The following is a 20,709-nucleotide window of genomic DNA, read 5'->3' as shown; positions in this document are numbered from 1 at the left end:
GTTTTAACACCAACTCCACTCTGCGGCAGGGGCTGAGGCCTCTGGCCTGTTCCTATGGCTTTTTCACTCTTTCTCCTTTGCCTCATTGCCTCCCCCTCCTTCCAGCTGCCAAAGGACCAGTCTCGGTTCTCATTCTACAGTTAGGACCGCTTGGCCGAGTGTTGGGAAGGACAGAATGGGCAGGGGCGGGGAGAAAGTCAGTTTTAGGGGGAGGGTAGAAATGCTCAGCCTGTAGATTTCTCCTGGAGCTGTCATCATGTCCTTTGCGTGTGGTTGTCATAATTTTCCTGTTACCTAAGATGAGGAGTAGTGACAAGACCACAGAGTGGATGGAGGGCAGAGGTTTTCCAACCACAAGCCACCAACCGCCAGTGGACCATGAAATCATGGATCACGGAACCATGAGTGAAGCATGATTGAAATCAGCGCTAAGATAATCCAGAATCTGCAATATCAGAGTAGGCCACACGCAATAAGGATGGGAATTGCTTTGTACATCTTTCGCCTCTGTTCTGTCCACCTATGTGTGTACCGTGTCACAGGTAACATATTTCTTCCCATGAGTCACAGTAAAATGATTTGAATTTTTTTTAATGTTTTTATTTATTTTTGAGACAGAGAAAGAGCATGAGCAGGGGAGGGCAGAGAGAGAGGGAGACACAGAATCCGAAGCAGGCTCCAGGCTCCGAGCTGTCAGCACAGAGCCCGACGCGGGGCTCGAACCCATGAACTGCGAGATCATGACCTGAGCCGAGGTCGGACACTCAACCGACTGAGCCACCCAGGCGCCCCCGCAGTAAGATGATTTGAAAGCCACCAGTGTAGGGGTTGAGAGTGTGGGTGGTACGGTCCAACTCCTTGGGTTTAAATCTCGACCATGCCGCTTACTCACTATGAGACTGTAGCAATATACCTCTCTTCTCTGTGCCTCACTTTCCTCATATGTAAAATGAATTAATAATAGTATCCACTGCAATGGGTGGCAATGAAAATAAGTGATTTGATGCATATAATGCTTATAGAATAGTGCCAGGCACATGGCAAGTTCCACAGACATTAGCTATTATATTATTATTAGCCGCAGCACCTTCATATAATGTATGTAAAGTGCCTAAGACAGTGCTGCCTGAAATATAATAAAGGTTCAATAGTTGTTCCCCCTTGTGGAAGAGCCGTCGGGCGCTTACTATATATTCTACTATATTCTGTTGTCCTCTGCTTTCGGGCACACAAGAAGATGACATTTCCCCACCCCAGCGAAGATAGGCAGGACCCTGTGAATAGGTCTGGCCAAGAGGCCGTAGATGGGAGTGGAATAGTCACCCTATGAAAGTATACGATAGGATGGCTTTTCGTATATTCACAGTTATCCCAGGTTTCACAGGACCTCGAATGCCAGGCTAAGGAGTTTAAGAGTTTAAGAATTGGAGAGTTAATAGGAAAATGTCTTTTGGTTGTAAAAGGCACTTAATTAACGATAGTCTGGCAAACAGTATTTGCGTTTCGTTTGGCTTCTTCCTAACTTTATCTGTATGTTACATGGCTTTCCCCCCCATGTTTATAATGAGGCCATATTTAGAATTTTGTCCTCTACTGTCACCTTCGTATTATTTCATGTACACTTTCCTCTACGTATTGTCTTCATTTTCAGTGACTACATTATGTCTATGGCCACAGTTGGACACTTATAGTTTTACTTTATGTGGTTAGAACTGTGTTTAACACACACACACACACACACACACACACACACACACACCAGGCAAGGGAAGTGCCCAGGTGTAAAGCTCAAGGAGGAATGCACATCCAGGCCACACCTGAATGATATCTCACTTTCCTCGCCCTAGTCCCAGGCCCATACCCTGTGTGTGTGCACAGGCATGCTTCTTTTAAACGATTTCTTCAGGATGAGATTACTGGTTTCTCATGATGGGATTGCTGGTTCAGAACGCGAAGATTCTTATTGCTTCTGATATGAAGTACTAGCATGTCTCTCGGAAGGATTCCACTGAAGGGTTTGCAAAGCATAATTTTGATATGGGCACAATGGCATTTTACAAAGGCTACACAGGCAACGGGGGAAGTTAGGAGACAATCATGCTATGTTCCAATGATAGTAGTATTGTTGCTATAGAAGATCCCCACGCCCGACTTGTCACAGTTGCAGAACCAACACAGACTACTCAGGACTTGTAGCTATTCGTGCAGTCAGCCTCCATACTCAGTCACCATAGAAACAGCAACAAGCCTCTCAAATCGAGCCCATGTCCCTAACAGACGACCCCTCTGTGTTATACCAACCTGGTTATTTAAGGGCTATCAGTTTCCCAAGGGACTACCTTTTGGACGGCAACTCTCGGAAGTAATCTCTATGTCAACAGAAATCTTATGAATGAAGAGTGTTAGTCTACTGCTGTTTTACCACAAACCAAGTTCCCAGCTTCAGGGTCTAATTAAAATGCCATCATTTGGGAGCAAATAGCAGCAAGCAGGATTTGCCAACTAACAAGTTGGTTTTTGTTTGTTTTTTTTTGTGTGTGTGTTTTTTTTTTTTTTTTTATAAAAGTCAAATGGAAAAGTATCTGGGCTAGTCTGTTGTGTATAAATTTTTCCTAGGGGGCACTTTTCAGAAGTCACTAAGCGGAAAATCACCAGAATGGGGTTTAGTGAGGCCTGGTTCCTGAGTCATTGCCTGGCAGATGTAGTTCTCAATCTTGCATAATTAGGAAAGATTGGAGGGTGATGGAGCAGAAAGAGCAGGTTTGGGGTAGGATAGAGAATGGTGGAGAGAGGTTGTTGAAAAGAAACCAATCATCCAGCAACTTTCCTTTTGTTGTCTTGGAAAATGATGTCTTCTTACTTGCCAATTAAGGCTAATCAACTTATTATTTAGCAGCTCCTAATTTGAAACACTTGAAGCTACCATATTAAAATTAACTTTTGTGAGTTTCTGTCTACTCACTCTTCTTCTAGAGAGTTCTGCCAAATTACCCTATTGAAACTTGCTGTTTTGATAAGAGTCTTATTTTGTGATGACCGAATGTCTTCCATGTATCCTGGATCAAGCTCATCAGGGATTCCTAACCTCAAGAGATGCTGGGTTTGGTTGGAAGGCTTGTTCAACCTCACTCAGTGGTACAGACAAAACACGCACCTAAGGTTGGCTGTCAAGATAGCCCTAGGCAGCTACAAACAGGCTGTGTAAGCTCAAATCTCCCGAAGGTGTTCTGCCACAAGATTGCAAGCCATTTCTCAGATACGCACCTTTCTAAAAGCAAAGAGAGCTAAACTATACGTGTAGCCAGTACGATTCGTACAGACTAAGGATAGGACATTTGTCCAATTCTCAAAGAGCATGATTAGGCTTGGACAATAGACAACTGTATCCTTCTGGGCTCTTAAAAAAAAAAAAAATGAAACCCGACCCCCTTCCCAGCCTACTTTATTTATACTTTCGCTTAAGCATTCCTGTTTCCACGTGCCCCAGAGTTTGGTGAGATCTCTACCGCTGGGTGGGGCGTGGGCGAGCGAGCGGAGCGGAAGGAATCCGGTCACTCTAGGACCTAGCGGAAGAAGCTGCCTCGAGTAGCAACTGTGCTGACTGCGGCGCCTCCAACCTCGGCGCAGGCCGGCCAATCAGAAGCCGCCTTTGCGGAGCGGCGCGCCAATCGTACCCGCCCTTTCTGCAGACGCTACCGGCTATTTAAAGGTCTGCGCCAAGGCCCCCGTGGTGTGGTGGTTTGTTGGGGGGTTTGCGGAGCGCAGCGGTCATGGCCAGCCACCTCGTGCTCTACAATGGCACCAAGATGCCCATCGTGGGGCTGGGCACCTGGAAGGTAGGTGCCCTGGGGGGGCGCGGCCTGGGGCGGCCAGGACCTGCAGTGACCCTGAGCGGCCACTGCCGCGGACGCCCGGTCTCCGAGGAGCCGTACTTCGGCTTGCGCGGCCCGGGCGGGACGGGGCGGGCCCCGCGGGGACAAGGGTACGGGGCGCTGGCATGCGGTCCCGGGAGCTTGCGGGGGGGTGGGGGGGGGGCGCGTTCCTGTGGACGCTTAGTGGGTGGGATTTCCCAGGCCGCACTTGGAATCCTCGCCTAGCTGGAAAATCACCGAGGGGGTATTCTGTTGCCCTGACGCTCTGCTCGGGCGGTGGGAGTCGCGGGGAGCCAGGGATATGCGGCCGAGCTCGGCGTTCCCGTCGGCACCGCACCTGTGCATCTGCGCCTTTGTCTCTCTACTAGTTTGTCCTTAATTGTTTCCATTTTCGCTCTCCCAGGAATAAGCACTCAAAGTAAGCTCGGAGACTGCAGGTAATTAAATTAGCTGCTACGAGTTTGCCCAGGATCCGTCTATCTCCGTGTCCCCAAACACACGACGCTGATCCCCTGTAGCCGGGCTTGCTTCTTCTCGGGGGGTGTGGTATGCGAGGTGGACCTTCGAAGAGAATCTGGGCAAGGGTGGTTACCGCCCAGAGAAAAAACTGTTAGCTGGCGTCAGTATTAAAATTGTCTCCGGAAACCTTCCCACCGCTGAAATCTTTCCACAACGTCCCTAAGAAATGGCTAGGAATAAAAAGGCTAGCCCGATTATCTGAAAATTAGGGGGCACGGAAGATTAGTATTATGGGCGCTGGAACAAAACCCAGTGTTTTTAAGCCGCTTGTAAGTTAGCCTTGGGGTATTGTATATCACATTTACAGCTGTGACCCAGGTTTTCCCAGGAACTTTGAATATGGGCCTGGGCACTGCGTGTTTACACACTGACAAGAACACGGGGGGAGAAAGGATTGAGTGCACCCTGAAATGGTTGGATATAGAACAGAGGGTGGTGTTTACCTCTCCCCTATGGCCTGCAGCTGCAAATTTGCAAATTATAAGGTAAATCAGAAAAGGGGCATAGAGTTGCTTCACACAGAAAGTGTTTCTTGGCGAAAGTAATCAGTGTATATGTAATTTGTGTTTCCTTCAAGAAGTCCAGTGGTGGCTCTTAGGGTGGAATTAAATCAGGACCATGACACCAGGTTCATTTTCATCTGTGGAAGGTTATTCTCTTGGAACGGATGTGAAAAGACACTTTCTCGGCAACAGTGAATTACAGCGTGTATAATGTTGCAAGCAGCGTGCACACGTATATGCATACATATACGTAGGACTTGAGCAAAAGATTTAGGACACGATGCTTTACGTTACAGGTGGGATGAATCCCGAGATTTTTATTCTATTTTGTGTTTCCAGAGGTTCTGTTCCCGACCTTGACCTGTCGTTTGAAAATTACTGCTCTGGGGTAAATAGGGACTAAAAGAGGTTAGCAGAGGGTTTTAAATCATGGCACCTGAGCACTTAGTGCCCCGAAAGGCTGTGTGTTTCTTTAAAAATAACATTATGAAATCTACACTTAGGTCATTCGTCCTGGCAAACTAAGTTCTTGGAGGGCGAGGGTAGCATTTGCCTTGTTCACAAGTATTTCTAGCACTTCTCACAATGCCTGGTAAATCATAGGTATCCAAAAGATACGTAAGTATATGTTGAATTAATACAAAGAAGTAGGAAAACTTTGGATGGTGGGGGAGGTAAGGAGACGAGGTCTGTACAGAATTGTGTTGAGCTGTAATGGAGGAAGTAACTGAAATAAATAGCATTAGGTATGGGTTTAGAATGCATTTTTATTCTTTTTTTTTTTTTAAGTATAAAAGTTATATAGGTAGTGGGTTATTCCCTTTTCCCCCATATGTGTGTACATATTTCTTCACAGATGCTGGCCGAAAGGTAGGGTGACCTAAATATCGTTTGCTTATCTTTGTAGGAACTGGGGGGGGGGGGTGGTGGCCACTCTTCAACTGGGCACAGCTCCTTGTCCTGGATCTTTCCTATGATAGCTGTGCCTCATCCAGACCCTTTGCAGGGCTCTGGTCGTCTCCAATGTGCTTTTGCATCAAAGGTTGTCGGATGCTCCCTTCTGTCTTTGGAGGTGAGGCTTTCAGACAGAGGGGAGAGCATCTCTGCCTCAGACCCTTCGTGGCTCGGCGAGCATTTCTCTCCGGCAAGCTTGCCTTCCCATAGGGTAGTAAGTAAACCCACCCACGTTGTATTGCCAGGAGTTCGTTCAAACACAGATTACTTCTGATGCTGGTCGGTGTCCTGTTGCTGGTAAATGTTTTGACTTAACTGAAAAATTGTTGGTAGTTTGGTCATTATAATGCACCACCTACTCCAAAGCTAGGAGGGGAGGTAAAACTGTGTTTCTCAACCTCTTTTCCATTATCACCACCCTGGCCCTACCCAGGAACCTTTGAGACATTTTCTTGTAATTGCCCCCCATGTAAAATTTTAACATCACAGATAGACTATACATCTGTTTGTGTCCTGTGGCCCTTCAGAGGGCAGCAAACCATCGTGTAAGCTAAGATGGGGTTTTTTTGCCCCTAGTGAACCAGTTTTTGCCACTTCGGGGTTGATATCACCCCCTTTAAGAACACATGAGGTAGGGGCGCCTGGGTGGCTCAGTTGGTTGAGCGACCACCTTCGGCTCAGGTCATTTTCTCCAGCGGTTTGTGAGTTCGAGCCCCGCGTCGGGCTCTGTGCCGACAGCTCAGAGCCTGGAGCCTGCTTCAGATTCTGAGTCTCCCTGTCTCTCTGCCCCTCCCCCACTCATGCTCTGTCTCTCCCTGTCTCAGAAATAAACATTAAAAAAAAAAAAAATTAAAAAAAAAAAAACACATGAGGTAGAAGAAAATGGCCGAGAAGGACTTCCTGTCACGTTCCCAACGTGGGGCAAGCGTGTACCGGCCCCAGGATCCCGGGGTTGGGAGAGAGGGTAGCCGGCTGGCATTGCAGCTAAAACAGTAGCTTGGTTTTACTGTTCACCTACCTCATCTCCCTGTAGGCCTCAACCTGACTCGCTTCATGATCAGAGATCCTTAAATAAGTCTTCCCCAAGCAAGGCCAGTCCTGGTCTGTCCCCATCTCAGTCCAGTGGAGGTATCAGTGTCTTTGAATTCAGAGATTTAGTGGGAGGAAGTTAATTTCGGTTTTATTGGTTTGTGTTTGTTGCCCAGACCGATTATGAGCTTTGACGCAGAATGGCAGCCAGATTGACTGTTTTCGTGTGATAAGGCGACTGAAAAGTATGGTCAACTCTTTATCATTTGAAAGTGCAGTTTACATCGTGACACTGTAAAACGAACGTGGACGTACTGAGCATGAGCCTGCACCAGGCATCGAAAAGCACATTTTCTGCTGACCGTGGGTTGGACGTGAAGTGTAGCACGTTGTAGTTAATTCTGTGGATTCTCCCCCGTGCTCCGTCTGTGGGAGTCTGACGCGCGTGGCAGGTTTTAAACCCTGTGTGTCCAAAACTTGCAGGTCGCCAGTCTCCCACCTGTGCAGCGTGGGAGCGTTTTGTGTCCTCAGAGCCTGAGCAGGCCCAGCTTGCTCAGATTGACCCGAAGTTGATGGAGACCGTATTGTCAATTGGTTAAACCCTTTTAGCCACCAAAATCCCCGTGTTCGGTGTCAGAATACCTAACTTTTGTTATCACGACGCTGAACTGGATCCCAGAAATTTTATTTGTGAATAGGAATTAGGAAAAATCAAGGCTGGGCCTGTTGCCCAATCCCCATTTCTTCGTATGCTGCTTCTGGTAGAGAAAGGGGTTGGTAATCTACAACCCACAAACCTGTTTTTGTAAATAAAGTTTTATTAGAACGCCTCTCATTCCTCTCTGTATTATTTATGACTGCTTATGTGCTAGAGCAGCAGAGTAAGAGCAGTTGCAACAGACTGTTTGGCCCACAGAGCCTAAAATATTTTCTGTCTGGCGTCTTACAGAAAAAGTTGGCCAACTCCTGTCCCAGAAAATTCTAAGTGAATTAATTGGAACCTGAAATATGTTTTTTTAAGTTTATTTATTTTGAGAGAGTGTGTGTACGTGCACACACAGGTTGGGGGGCGGGGGCAGAGAGATAGGGACCTGAGCCGAAATTTAGAGTCAGATGCTTACCCAACTGAGCCACCCAGGCGCCCCCAGAATTTGGAAGACATTTTGAAAAGTCACAAATGCCTGTGTAACTTGCATCTGGTTGAAATGACTTACACTTACACTTCCAATAGAACACTGTATTGTAAGACCACTAGTATTTAAACAAAACTAATAAAAAATGGTAAGTTTCTCTTAGATGCAGATTGAATTTCTCTAAGGAAAAGCTGGTTTAATCGGAAGAAGTTAAACAATGCTTTTGGGGGACAGCTTTTCTGTGATAGGGTATTTTTCCAGGCTTTTGCGGTTGATGGCCCTGTTTCTTTATTAAATCTAAGTTCACATCGAAAGTTACGGTTTCCTCTTCCTTATTCCAGGATTATCATTGGCACGCTGTTCTCCTGCATCTCACCCAGGTCCCCGCCCCCCCCTTCCCCCCGCGACAAAGTAGTTTCCTTTGTTCCAGACATGCTCCCTTTCATTGCAAAAGTAATACCTGCTAATTAGAGGAAATTTTTTAAAAGTACATCAGAAAATGAACAGTCTTCTCTTCCCAGAAATCCCCACGGTTCATACTGTAAGGGATTCAGTCTCTGAGATGCCTTCTGTTTTTACTATCCACATTCTTTTATAACTTTTCTGGTTGGAGCCTTGAGGGAATAAAGGGAGAGTTACTGTCTTAAAGTTACCAGCAAGAGCTACAAGCAAAGGGAAGATGACTGGGTTTGACAAGTGTGTGTGTGTAAAGGTGGGGGGACTGATGGTAATGGTCTGAGCTGGTGTTAGCCCGCTGCAGGTGTTACAAAGGGAGGACATGAGGGGGGCCTGTCTTGTGGAGATGATGGGGACCCCAGGAGTAGAGAATTCTCACTGCCATCAGTTGGTGCCCACAGCCCAGACCGTTGTCAGGTTGCTGCCTGAGCTAGTGCTCTGGAGCTGGAAGGTCCGAGAGGATGGGGCGTGGACAGATTTGCCCAAGTCACAGGGCAGAATAGGGGCAGAATTGGGTTAAAACATAATTTAGTCTAGGATTTGTACAACTTGGTCATATGTCACTGGAGTGTTTCCTGTACTGGTTGTCTGCAGATTTGCTGTTCGGTGTATAGAAATATACTTTATGACTTATTTTCTTATCCACGTTTTCAGTTGGGGCCACTCCCTTCTGTTTGCATTTTTAAATGTGGACATGACATGGAGAGATGGCGTCATCGTGTCTTAGCATTCCCAAGTTTGTTGTGTGATTTTTCACTAGATCTTAAATTGGCTGATTCATTAGTGATAAGAGAAGTTCATTTAATCTCTTTCTGGGAAGGGTTATACTAAGATGGTTAATATTGAATGTGGTTTGTGGACTCTGGTGCATTTTCACTGCAGAGGATGACTTTTCCCAGCCCAGGAGACTTGTACTGTCACCGACCAGAGTCTCTGTGCCTCTTCGGGTCTACACCGGAGCACAGAGCTGCTGGCAGAGCATGGCTCTAAGGTCCTTCTTCCAGGCTTTGAGTCCTGATGTCCCCTTACTGACTGACTGCAGGATCATGGGCCAGTGGCGTGGCCTCTCCGTGCCTCACTTCCCTTATCTGTAGAGATAACAATGTGTGCCAGGGTCGTGATAAAGATTCAACGTATTCACGTACTTAAAACTGATGAAAAGTGGTTCATAGCAGATGGGAGGTGTCCTTTTCAGTTTGAGCCAGTTTGGCTAGATGCCCCGCTGGTCAGGTTCCCTTCAGTGACGTGATCTGTCCTGGCTCAGCCTGGTGGTAACCAGGATGCCTGTTCCAGGGTCAGCCCGGAGGACAGCCATCAGTGCCCCCACGGCAGAGCACGTGGCCCCACACAGCCTTCCCCATCGCTGCGAAGCTGTCCCCCAAAAGGGGAGGCTGGCCCACAGCTGCTCAGGAGGCTTGCAACAAATTGCCACACTCCTACAAATTTATCTTACAAAAGGCCGAACAGTTCTTCCCTCTGTTTTTGCTTACCCTTTGAAAGCAGCGTGGCCGTCTTCCCAGCACACGTGTCCCTAGCCAGTCAGCCCCCTTCCAGGGAAGGGCCAGGGAGTGGCAGCCTCTTCATGATCTGTTGGTCATTTCTGTCTTCGGCTTCTCTATGAAACCATAAGGTGAACTTTTTCTCAGTACTTTTGTACCAGTCGTTCAGCACCCTTGATTATCCTAGTCTGCATTCTTTTGGTTGCAAGGAATTGAATAACCAGCTTCATCCGAAACAGGGAAAAAAAGTGTGTCTGAGGTGGGGATTCATGGACCTACAGGGTGCCCTCGGGTGCACCAAATTCGAGGCTGTGCATGATGTCCCTAGGAGCAGTCTCTCTCTCCTGCCTGCTCTCTTCAAGCAGCTCCCGGCTCCCAGGCTCCCAGCGCGGTGACCCCAGCAGAACGACAGCTCGTCTCAGTAGTTCCAGAGACCGAGTCTCGCAGGCCTGGCTTGGGTCGTGCCTGGTCACGGCACCAGCTGTCATGGCGGATGCAGCGTGTGGCCTGTTCGGGGCTGGGCTTCTCTCTGCCCCGTGCCTTGAATCTCGAATGGTGGGGAAGGCTGCACTTGCAGCCTCTTTGGTCCTCCAGGGAAAGAGGATATTGTCAGACCATCTGAAGATGCCTCCTGTCTTACACCTGAGTTTGGCAGCCCGCCCCCCCCGGCTCCCTCCTTGGGGGTGAGCAAGCCGAGTGTGCCAACAGGCTCTGGCCATACATTTGTTCCCACTGGCCCATAGTCTGACCCCCCTCCCCGCCCCCCCTCCCGGTCACAGCAGCTGCTGTCAAAACAGCAAATGTCTGCAGCTGCCTGTGGCCCTGGGGAGTTTTCCTTTTCATTCTCTTCTCCCCCAGCTCTCTGGAGGAATGCACTGCATTCGTTCAACAGTCTGTTGCACATGTGTTTATTTTTCACCTCTCTGGTCTGAGTAGGGTCAGTGAGGGGATGGAAAAAGTGTCTGCGCAGTCAGTCTGGGTGCTGGTGGAGCTCGAAGGCTCCAGAGGCCCCTCTTCCTCCTCGACAGCCAGCCCGTTTCCTGTCCTGGTGACGGAGACGGTCAGATGGCTCCGGCACGGACAGCCGTTCGGTGTCTTTGCAGCCCCGCCCACAAATTATGTGTGACCTCCACAGACCCCGTTTCCCCTCTCCTTCCCCCTCCTTTCCGTCAGCTGGTATCTCGCAGGGACGGTCCCCCACCTCTGCCTCTTACAGCAGACTCTTACGCGGTGACAGATGCAGCCCCCACCTTGGAATCTGCATCAGTGACATTCTGGACTTTATGATAATCTCCCAGAACTGCTTAAAAGCAAGTGATTGTGAGAATGTCGCACCCAAAAGGAGAAAGGAAAGCATCGGCGTTTAGTGCCAGCCAGCTCGGGAACCAAAAGGGAATTGGGTAAATAATGACAGCAGTTATTAAAATCTTCTGAGCTGTTCAGAGGAAATGGTGTCCCTTATCGTCTTGGGAACCTGTTAGATTCACCTGGGGGGATTTCATACAGTGGTTTGTCAGTCAACAGATGGAAAGATGCGAGCGAGACCACTTTGGCACATCATTTTAACGTGGTCTGTGCTGCCGTTAAGTGGTTGTCAGAGTAGCCGAAAGTGAAGCCGTGTGGCATTTCACCTTGGTCCTCCACCCCCTCTCCGCGAGCAGACGGCTTGGGAAGCTGCTTGGGGCAAAGGCCACCTTCCAGTGCCCATCCTTAAAGGGCAGGAGCTTCCTCAGTGAGCAGGAGGTCCATACGGCCCTTCTTCCTGTTTTGCTTCCTTCTTCGTGTTTTGCTTTGGTTTTTTATTTTGACTCCATGCCTTCCTTTCCTTTTCCCTTCAGTCCCCTCCGGGCAAAGTGACAGAGGCTGTGAAGATTGCGATTGACCTTGGGTACCGCCACATCGACTGCGCTCATGTGTACCAGAACGAGAATGAGGTGGGGTTGGCCATCCAGGAGAAACTCAAGGAGCAGGTGGTGAAGCGCGAGGACCTCTTCATCGTCAGCAAGGTACTGCTCTGCAGGGGAGCCTCGGGGGGGTGGGGGGGTGACGGCGGGGAGGGATATTGGTCCAATGGCAGTGTCAGCTTGGGAGCCAAGGCCACACTCCAGGGCCAGTTAATATGCTATAGTTATTACTCAAGAGGCCGCTCTTCTGGGGCAGTGTGTTGACTGCAGGCCACAAGGGCTCCAAAGCTCACCTATCCATGGTCCATTGGAGGGTCGTTCAGCGTAGACCCATTGGGTGGAGCCCCTTGTTGATGAGGCTTAGGTTGTGGGTTGGTGCTCCCTTCCCAGAGAGTTACCCTTGAGGACAGAACTTGGTTTCCATCTGGAGACCGGATCTCCACTGCTGGCCACTGTCTTTGACCCAGAGGCTATTGGTGCCCAAAGGGACACAGGCTGGGCCGGTGAGACTGACTCCACAGAGACCGGCCTGTTAGGAAGATGGCCCCGAGAGCTCCCGTTTGGGGCCCGGGCCTTACGAACTGTCTGTTCTATACTCTGCCTTCGGTTGGGTCCCTCTGAGAGGTTTCCCTGACCCGCTTCCCCTCCCTTCCTTTGGGAAGTTAGGACCCACGGTGGGCTGTGGAAACCCCCTCACCACCTGTTGGAGCATCACAGTGAAAGGGGTGGGGTGGGCTCCTGGCCGGGAAGCAGCCCCTGTGCGCGGCCTAAGACGTGCTCTCTCCCTGGCTTCAGCTGTGGTGCACGTACCATGAGAAGAGCATGGTCAAGGGGGCCTGCCAGAAGACGCTCAGCGACCTCAAGCTGGACTACCTGGACCTCTACCTTATCCACTGGCCGACGGGCTTCAAGGTAGGTGGCTCAGGGCTCCGGCCGGGCCCCTGTCGCTCACGGGCCCCTGGAGCCCGTGATGCGTTAAGGCGCAGGTGGGGACCCGCTCTGTGTGTCGCCGGCCCTGGCTCTGCACCTCGAGCAGCGGCCGGTGCTGCCACCTGGGAGCTTGTTAGAGATCAGCCTCGGGCCCCCCAGGCCTGCTGCGCGGGAACCACAGGCAGCTCGTTTGCACGTTACAAAATTTGAGGAGCCCTGTGCTTTGCCACTTGCTGGCCGTATGGTCTAAAGCAGTGACCTCCAACATGGCTCCAGTGGTGTTCTGCACGTGGCCCAAAGACCTCATTGGCTGCCCCCTCTGCCTGTGTGTGTGTGTGTGTGTGTGTCTGTCTAGTCCTGCGCGCTGCACACAGGCCCCGTGCTGTGGAAGCCTGATAGATACTTCTTGGCAGCCCGAGTCTCCGCGCAAAATAAACTCGAGTTATTACACCCTCTGCCTTCACTGTAGTCACAGGGTCGGGTTTCCGCTTTGTCAGCCAGACTGAAGGTGTGTGGTGGGTTTGACCCTGTGGCCCTGTTTTAATTGCGTCGTGTGTACCGGGCCTGACTTCCCGCCCTTTGTTTTTCATGATAAGCCGCTGAGACTCAGCAGGGTGACACGGGCCCCATGCCCCGGCCCCGAGTCCTTCCCCCGTCCCCAGCCCGGCCCGGGGCAGGGCTCCCCTCACCGACCAGGAACCGTTTCCATCTAACAGCTGCCACCCATTTGAAAGAAAAAGTGTCGGGGGGGCCTCGGGAGTTGTCTGCCTGTCTCTTTTTCACACTGGCCCGTGGATTTGCCCTCAATCGTCTTCTAAAAACAGCTATGATAGTTAAGAGTGAGTTTTTTTTAGAACTTTGCTTCCAAAGATGCAGGACTGTGAAGAGCTGTCACTGATTGATTGTTACCGTGTCAACAGCCCGGGAAGGAGTATTTCCCACTGGATGGGGAAGGCAACGTGATCCCCAGTGACACCAATTTTGTGGACACATGGGAGGTGAGGCGGCGCCTGATTTGGCTTTCTTCCTCCTGGCTGGTTTCCCCTTCTCCTTGTGAGTGGTCTGCTCTGCCTTGTCTTCCACTGCGTTTTGTCACCCTGTCACCGTTGTTACTCTTCCAGTCTCATTGCAGCCAGCCTGGTTTTGTCTTGGCATCTCTTGGCTTCTCAGAGGTCTGACTCACTGGCACCTGTTAGTAAGGGCAGGACCTGTTAACCTGACGGGTGCCAAGGGTGCTTTTCTCGGGCACGTGTCAGCAGCAAGCAGAGACCCTGTTTTGTCGTTAGGCCATGGAAGAGCTGGTGGATGCCGGGCTGGTAAAAGCTATTGGAGTCTCCAACTTCAACCATCTCCAAGTCGAGAAGATCTTAAACAAGCCCGGCTTGAAATACAAGCCGGCCGTTAACCAGGTAAACCTCCAGCAGGGAAGGCTGCGCATGGGAGACTGTTGGGTTACTATCCGAACCCGTGTCACCCCGGCAGCAGCCAGGAGGTGGGTCCTGATTTGCAATCGAGAATGACGATGAGGTATCTGGGAGCCGAACTTGCAGGAGAGACGGAGTTTGAGCCCGGCTTGTGATGACTCAGGGTCTCCCAGGTTGTCAGTGTGCAGACACCGAGATCCTTAGACGCGTCACAATTGACAAGTGGCCAAAGCCAGAACGAACCCTTAGGGCCCATGAGCACGGTACATCAGTAACAAGATTATTGTTCTTCGGGTTGAGGACACTAGCTGGGAGATGTAAACAGTTGTCACAACTTATCTGGGAGATAAGACATCGGTCATACATAATTTTCTGTCTGGGGAGGAGGGGCATACTTACTGTCTGTCCCTGCACCTGTGCCGACGCGTCACCATCAGCCCCCTGTTTGCATTTGCAGATCGAATGCCACCCGTACCTCACTCAGGAGAAGCTAATCCAGTACTGCCAGTCCAAAGGCATTGTGGTGACTGCCTACAGTCCCCTCGGCTCTCCCGACAGGCCCTGGTGAGGTTTCCACCAGATCGTGTTCTCTTGTCCTCTGGTGAAGGTTAGAAGTGGCGAAAAAGAAAAAGTCAGCATCAGGGAACATGCTTCTGGCATTGATTTGCAGACCTGCCCAGGAGCATCTTGTTGGGGTTCCAGTAGCTTCTAGTAGCAAGGTGGCTGCTCTTTTTCCGGAGGGTTGGGAGTTTGTACCCGACATTCAAATCAGGAGGAGACTGACGGACTGCCTTCTAAGGTCGATGGGAGATAGGGTTGCCGACTACCTTAAGCAGCGGCGATGATGGTTGCTCACACGGGCCATCTTGTCTCCAGGGCCAAGCCCGAGGACCCTTCCCTGTTGGAGGATCCTAGGATCAAAGCGATCGCAGCCAAGCACAATAAAACCACAGCCCAGGTACTGTCATCTCCAGGCTCCCGTGGCCGTTCCCAGAACCCCCCGCATGTGTAGTGGTCCCCTTTAATCGGGCAGGGGGGGAGGCGACCAAGCCCAGCCGAGCCCTCCCTGGAAGTGCAGCTTGGGGTCCTGGAGTGGATGGTGGAAAGGGCACCGACCGGAAGTTAGAAGACAGCTGTGTGATGGGGACGGTGACCTCTCCAGGCCACCCCGAGGGTCAGCATTTGCTGATGTAGGTGGGAAGCTCGTCTCTGTGCTCAGGGAAGAGCACTTGTGACCAGCTGCCCGGGAGATGTTCTCTTTCTCCCGTGTGGCGCCACGGCTTCCTCCTTGTGACCAGTACACGGGAGACACGGAAGCGTGTGGCGTGGCTGGGGGTGACCCTGACCCCTCTGGGCCTCTGTTTTCTCACGTGTGGAGTTCTAGGATTCCCTCGTGGAGAATGGATGTGCAAGACTAAGTGACATAACCGTGTGGGTGATCGGTGTACATACTTGCTCGGCGCATCTGTCCCCAGGTTCTGATCCGGTTCCCCATACAGAGGAATCTGGTTGTGATCCCCAAGTCTGTGACACCCGAACGCATTGCCGAGAACTTCCAGGTAAGATCCTGGCTGGTCGGCCAGGTTTTGTTCAGCGGAGAAGGGGACAGGGTCTCTCTTCCCGTGCCTCGATTGTCACGTGTGAGACCCCCACCCACCCTCCTGTCACCTCTCAGTCAGGAAGCCAGCCTCAGCTGCAGTGAGCAGACCGTGCACTCGGGACTGTGGCTTCCCTTGGGTGGAGGCGCCATGCCGGGGTGGGCCTCGTGCCTCGGTGATGCCCTCTGTACATGCACCCACCTTTGCTGAGGCTCCTCGGTGACTCCGCATTTGTCCTGAGAAATGTGGCCCTTGAGCGACACCGCCTGGGCTTGAATTGGGGCTCCGGTACCTTGCCTCCGTTTCCTCGTCTGTAAAATGATACCTCTTTTGAGAATTGTCACGAAGATTAAATAAGATGCATCAGAGGGCTTCTCGTGGTGCGTGGTACCTGAGTAAGCGCTCCGGGAACGCTGGTGAGTCTGTGGACTGCGGACACCCTGTAGACCGTGAGCCCACCCACCACCCGTGCCAGGACCCCTTCCGGCAACAGGCAGAGCACAGGGCTCGGGGCACAGGGAGGCATTCGTGTGGGCCCCCAGAGCCCCTGCCAGGGCAGGTTAGATTGCCGCTTGCACCCAGGGGCAGGGGTCCCTGCGGGGGGGGGGGGGGGGGGGAAGAGCCGCTCCAGGGGGGACCTGATGCCCGTGAGCCTCTGCTCTCCCTGAGCAAAGCCGCCTCGCCAGGACCGCTCTGACCCCTCCGGTTCCCAGCAGCCGTTGCCACAGCAGGCAGCTCATTTTGTGTGCTGTGCGGCCGTGGGTTGTGAGGGCATGCGTCACCCTCCAGTCCCCTGGGAGACCCAGAGAGGCCTCGGGGGCAGGGGTGGGGGTGGGGGGCCCTTACTGCGCGGTAGGGGAGACAGTCGTCTCGTTAGGGCCACACGTTTTACCTGTTCGAGCTCAAGTGGTACAACCGTGACAGCTGTGAGAAACCTATCCTGCCAGAGATGGGTCCTTGGTTTCCTGTTTCATTTGTTTTAAAGGTGGTAGGAGAAACATTTTTAAATGATTAATCTTGTAGTGCTAACACAGTTGTTTTATTCTTGCCTTTTGCTCTGTAGCCTTTGCACATTTGCCCACAGTTGTGATCGCAGAGTGTGCGGCAGGCTTCTTTTCTGCACGTTCTGCAGTCATCTGACCCAGGGGCCTCCCTCGTGTCCCCGTGTGCAGCCGTCCCCTCACCCCCCACCCCCACCACCCCAGGTTCTTCTGGTGCTGCCTCGGGCCTGCCTGCTGGCACCGTGAGGGCCGAGGTCTTCCCAGGCAGGCTGTGCTCTTCAGGCGAGTGGTTCCCCTCCTGACGACCTTTCTTGTCCTCTTTGGACGTTACTTGGCGGCTTCGGCCCATCTCAGAAGCCGCCATCTTCGACCACATCCTTCGGCTCCCCGGCTGGAATTCGTTCCTAGTTCCTCTGGATCCCCCGAGTGCTGTGTGTAGCATCTCACGCAGTGTGCGATTGATGATTCCTTGTGTTGGAGCTGTGGGATTGCCTCTTCCCTTCGATTCACTGGAAGCTGAGGCGGAGATACTTGGGACCCTTCATTTCCTTCCCCACTGGTGCTTGTCACAGAAGTGCTCAGCAGTGCCTTTGACATTAACATTAACTAAATGGACTGAAAAGTACCCTTTTGCTTAGAGGTTCCTGTTTTCCCGGTTGTGTGTGGCATCCAGACAGACCACGTGCGTTCTCCGTAGTCCTACGGTCAAGTCTCTCCGAGATCTGTCTTCCTGTCTGCCCTTCCCCACTCAGGGCAGCATCCCGCCAGCGGCCCCGCACAGAGCTGTTCGGATACTTGGGTACTCTGTGTTTGACCTTCATTTGCAGAACTTACTGGACTTTTTTTTTTTTTTTTTTTTTATTCTTATTTCTTTTTAGGTCTTTGACTTTGAACTGAGCAGCGTGGATATGACCACCTTACTCAGCTACAACCGGAACTGGAGAGTCTGTGCCTTAGTGAGGTGAGTGGGTCCTGGGAGGGGATCTGATGCTACAGAACGAGAGAAGCTCCTGCAGGCCGTGCTGCCCAGGGCCTGTTAGCACAACGGTTCCGACCTGTGTACGTTGCCTTGCCTTCTCATCCACGTGCAGCAGCAAGCATTTCGTCCCGTGGGAGCCGCAGTGCACATAGCCACGGGGAAAATGCCTGGAGATCTGTTCTAGATATGTTCTCCCCTCCACCGCAGGCAGCCACCACATATTTTAGCGTTAATTTTCAACTCTCAGTGGCTCATCTGAAGCCAGGTGATCCCATGTGGCTCCTGTCCACCCCCCTTCCTGGCAGACTTTGCGTGTGACCCTGTCTTACAGCGACTTAATAAAAGGGGTTCCGTAGGAAGACCGTGGTGCTTGGGGCCCTGACACCGATGAGCCACGTGACTGAGAAAACCACTCGACGCCCTGACTGGCAGGCACCCAGGGCCCCTCCGGCTCCGCATTTGCTGGGTCCTTGTATTTCTGGCAGTTGGTAGTTTGGAAGCTGAGGGAGGTGACTTTCCCTACAGTACAATGACTAAGTAAAGTTTGAAATTCATTCTCTGCTTTCCAGAAAAAAAGCTTCCGTTTTACAGCGGGGACTCAGAGCTTCCTCTCTCATGGTTTTTCCTGCCTCTGTTTCCCCTCCATCTCCTCATGGTTACGTTCTCTTCTGAGCGAGATCTGGACTCTCCCTGGGGTGGGGTGGGGTGCCGGCCTTCTCTCTGCAGCCTCTGCTGCCTCTATAGTTCGGTTTACACCGCGGGTGTGGCAGCCGCCCCCCGCCTCCGGCAGGTGTCCACCGGGTCTGGGGTCTGCGTCTGGGCCGAGATCTCCGCTCTGCTTCAGGCAGGATGGTGCTTGGTGAGCGTGTGGCTGTCACACCCGTGGCCTCGCATTCCAAATAGGCCACCAACAATTTTATCACTGGCAGCCCCACACCAGGCCCTTTCTGACGCCCTGTTTGTGTTAATGGCACTTAACCGTTAAGCATTAGAATCCTTTTTTGGGTCGGGTAGGTGAGGGAGAGAGAAATGATTCATTGACCGGGTGACCTCTGTGCTCCTTGGAGGGACTCTGTATCAGTTCCCTTGGCCCTTCCCACTGCCCACGACGGGCATTGAAGCCCTCGGGGCTGACAAACCACAGTGGTTTTCCAACTGGTCCCGTTACACTCCCTCCACTCTCCGGTGCCGTCGCAGAGAGAGCTGTCCGATTATTCCGGGGGCTACTGATGTTTAATGGGGATGGGTTGGGGCTGGAGTGGGGAGGGAGAGGCCAGTTCCAACATTCCTAGGCCACCTAGGAAGCTTTCTCACTCGACATACACATCCAGTGCCTTTCTGGAAATTCATGCTATCCTGAGCTTCTATGGCTAATGGCTGGGTTATGTTACTCGGGTTTGATGGGATGCCAAAAAAAATGGAGCGTGGAGGAGTGTTGAATGAGCGAGAGTTGTGTGCCCCAAGCTGGGTTCGCCCTGGGCCTTTCACACTGTGCCCAGCCTGTGTCTCCAGCGGTGGTGCCATTATGCTCCCAGCACAGGCCGTCGGCCCAACCAGGTGGGGTAGTGAACCTGTTCAAACATGCCTGCAGCTCTGCGCTCCCAGGTGGATGCCTGGCCTGTTTTCTGCCCTGTGTTTCCCTGTGTCAAATCCTCCACTACTTTCCTTGGCTCCCTTCGGCTCCCACTGCTGGCGGGCAGCTTCTGGAGATGCCCGCGCCGTCTCGCTCTGTCACACGTATGGACCCCTGGCTCCTCTCCTCACCCTCCTGCCGTTCCAGACGACGGGATACTGTCTGGTCCCGCCAGTTAGACTGAGTTCCCGGGATGCAGGAATCGTGTCTTGCTGCCCGCAGGCCTCAGGCACGGTGCGGGCTGCACAGGGAGCAGGGTGTCCATCGTGCCTGTGGCAGAGGAGTCGAGGGGGCCTTCCGCCCGGGTGCAGACCCGTGATCTGCGGTCTCGGAACTGCCGGTTGTCTCTGAGGCCTCTGCTTTCACCCCGAGGAGACACTCACCGTTTCTTTTTGTGATTTGCTACGGTCAGAGTCTCTCCCTCGAAAAGCTAACATGTTCCTCTTTGTCTCCTGACAGCTGTGCCTCCCACAAGGACTATCCCTTCACCGATGAGTTTTGAAGCCGTCGGTGCCTGTCCTCCCCCAGGTGGCCTGCTGCTTTGTTCCCCGTGTCACTTCTCCTGGATGTAGCGTAGTGTGGCCTGTGCCCATCGGTGGGTCCACGAATTGGGGACGGGCCAGTGAGGGCTTCGCCCACGTGGTGTTCGGTCCAGAGAGTAGTATCCATAGATACTATCCATAGAAGTCTCTTCCAGGTCTCTTTGCCCTTCTTCTCCAGCTGGGGAAAGTAGGACCTTAGTACCCTTTTCTGGCTAAGTTGAATCTACAGAGTTGAAACAGTGCTACTAACAACCGGATATTGGCTGCCGGGAAGCATAACCCTTTCAGCCGGACTTCTTGCCTCAAATAAAAAGTACTTTTGTGAACTTGATGCTGTTTGTTTTATTTTGATTTATCGAAACGATACACCATCTTGTGTCGCACTCGGCCTTCGTCCCATCTATACCCATAAAGCAGGCCATTCGACTGGGCAACAGGAATGAGCCCCTGATGTCCTACCCTCTAGTTGGGGGCCCCTGGCCCCAATACTTCACCCAATTAGCTTTAGGGTGGTTGGTCTCCTCTGCGTGCACATTGGAGTCCCCTGGGGAGTCCTTAATGCTAGTGATGTCTGGACCTCACCCCCGGAGACCTGTCTGAGTGGCCCGGGGTGGAGCCAGGCCACAGAAAGTGCAGGCTCCCCAGGTGTTCCCACTGTGCAGCAAAGGCTGAGAGCCGCCGCTGTAGGGCTGAGCGGGGTGGTAAACCCATCTGTAATTTCACAGGTTACTTT

The 20,709-nt window shown here is 51.9% G+C and overlaps 1 protein-coding gene across 1 annotated transcript; it reads left to right on the top strand.

The window, feature by feature from the left end:
- The first annotated feature begins 3,667 nt into the window (after positions 1-3,667).
- On the top strand, positions 3,668-20,307 carry AKR1B1 (aldo-keto reductase family 1 member B). Its single transcript, XM_007076275.3, has 10 exons — positions 3,668-3,836; positions 11,804-11,971; positions 12,665-12,781; positions 13,720-13,797; positions 14,086-14,208; positions 14,681-14,787; positions 15,100-15,181; positions 15,699-15,782; positions 17,701-17,783; positions 19,894-20,307. The coding sequence occupies exons 1-10, from the start codon at positions 3,771-3,773 to the stop codon at positions 19,934-19,936; spliced, it is 951 nt and encodes a 316-aa protein (XP_007076337.1). The 5' UTR covers positions 3,668-3,770; the 3' UTR covers positions 19,937-20,307.
- Positions 20,308-20,709: the final 402 nt, after the last annotated feature.

The sequence above is a fragment of the Panthera tigris genome, chromosome A2 (genome assembly GCF_018350195.1).
Source record: "Panthera tigris isolate Pti1 chromosome A2, P.tigris_Pti1_mat1.1, whole genome shotgun sequence".
Lineage (NCBI taxonomy): Eukaryota > Metazoa > Chordata > Mammalia > Carnivora > Felidae > Panthera > Panthera tigris.
This window is presented reverse-complemented; position numbering and strand designations above follow the sequence as displayed.

What these genes read in the sequence shown, in the direction of transcription:
- AKR1B1 (XM_007076275.3), top strand. Translation starts at nt 3,771, where the DNA reads ATGGCCAGCCACCTCGTGCTCTACAATGGCACCAAGATGCCCATCGTG. An exon ending in ACAAGCCGGCCGTTAACCAG is followed by an intron (nt 14,209 to 14,680) that starts GTAAACCTCCAG and finishes TTGCATTTGCAG; the next exon opens with ATCGAATGCCACCCGTACCT. An exon ending in GCATTGCCGAGAACTTCCAG is followed by an intron (nt 15,783 to 17,700) that starts GTAAGATCCTGG and finishes ATTTCTTTTTAG; the next exon opens with GTCTTTGACTTTGAACTGAG.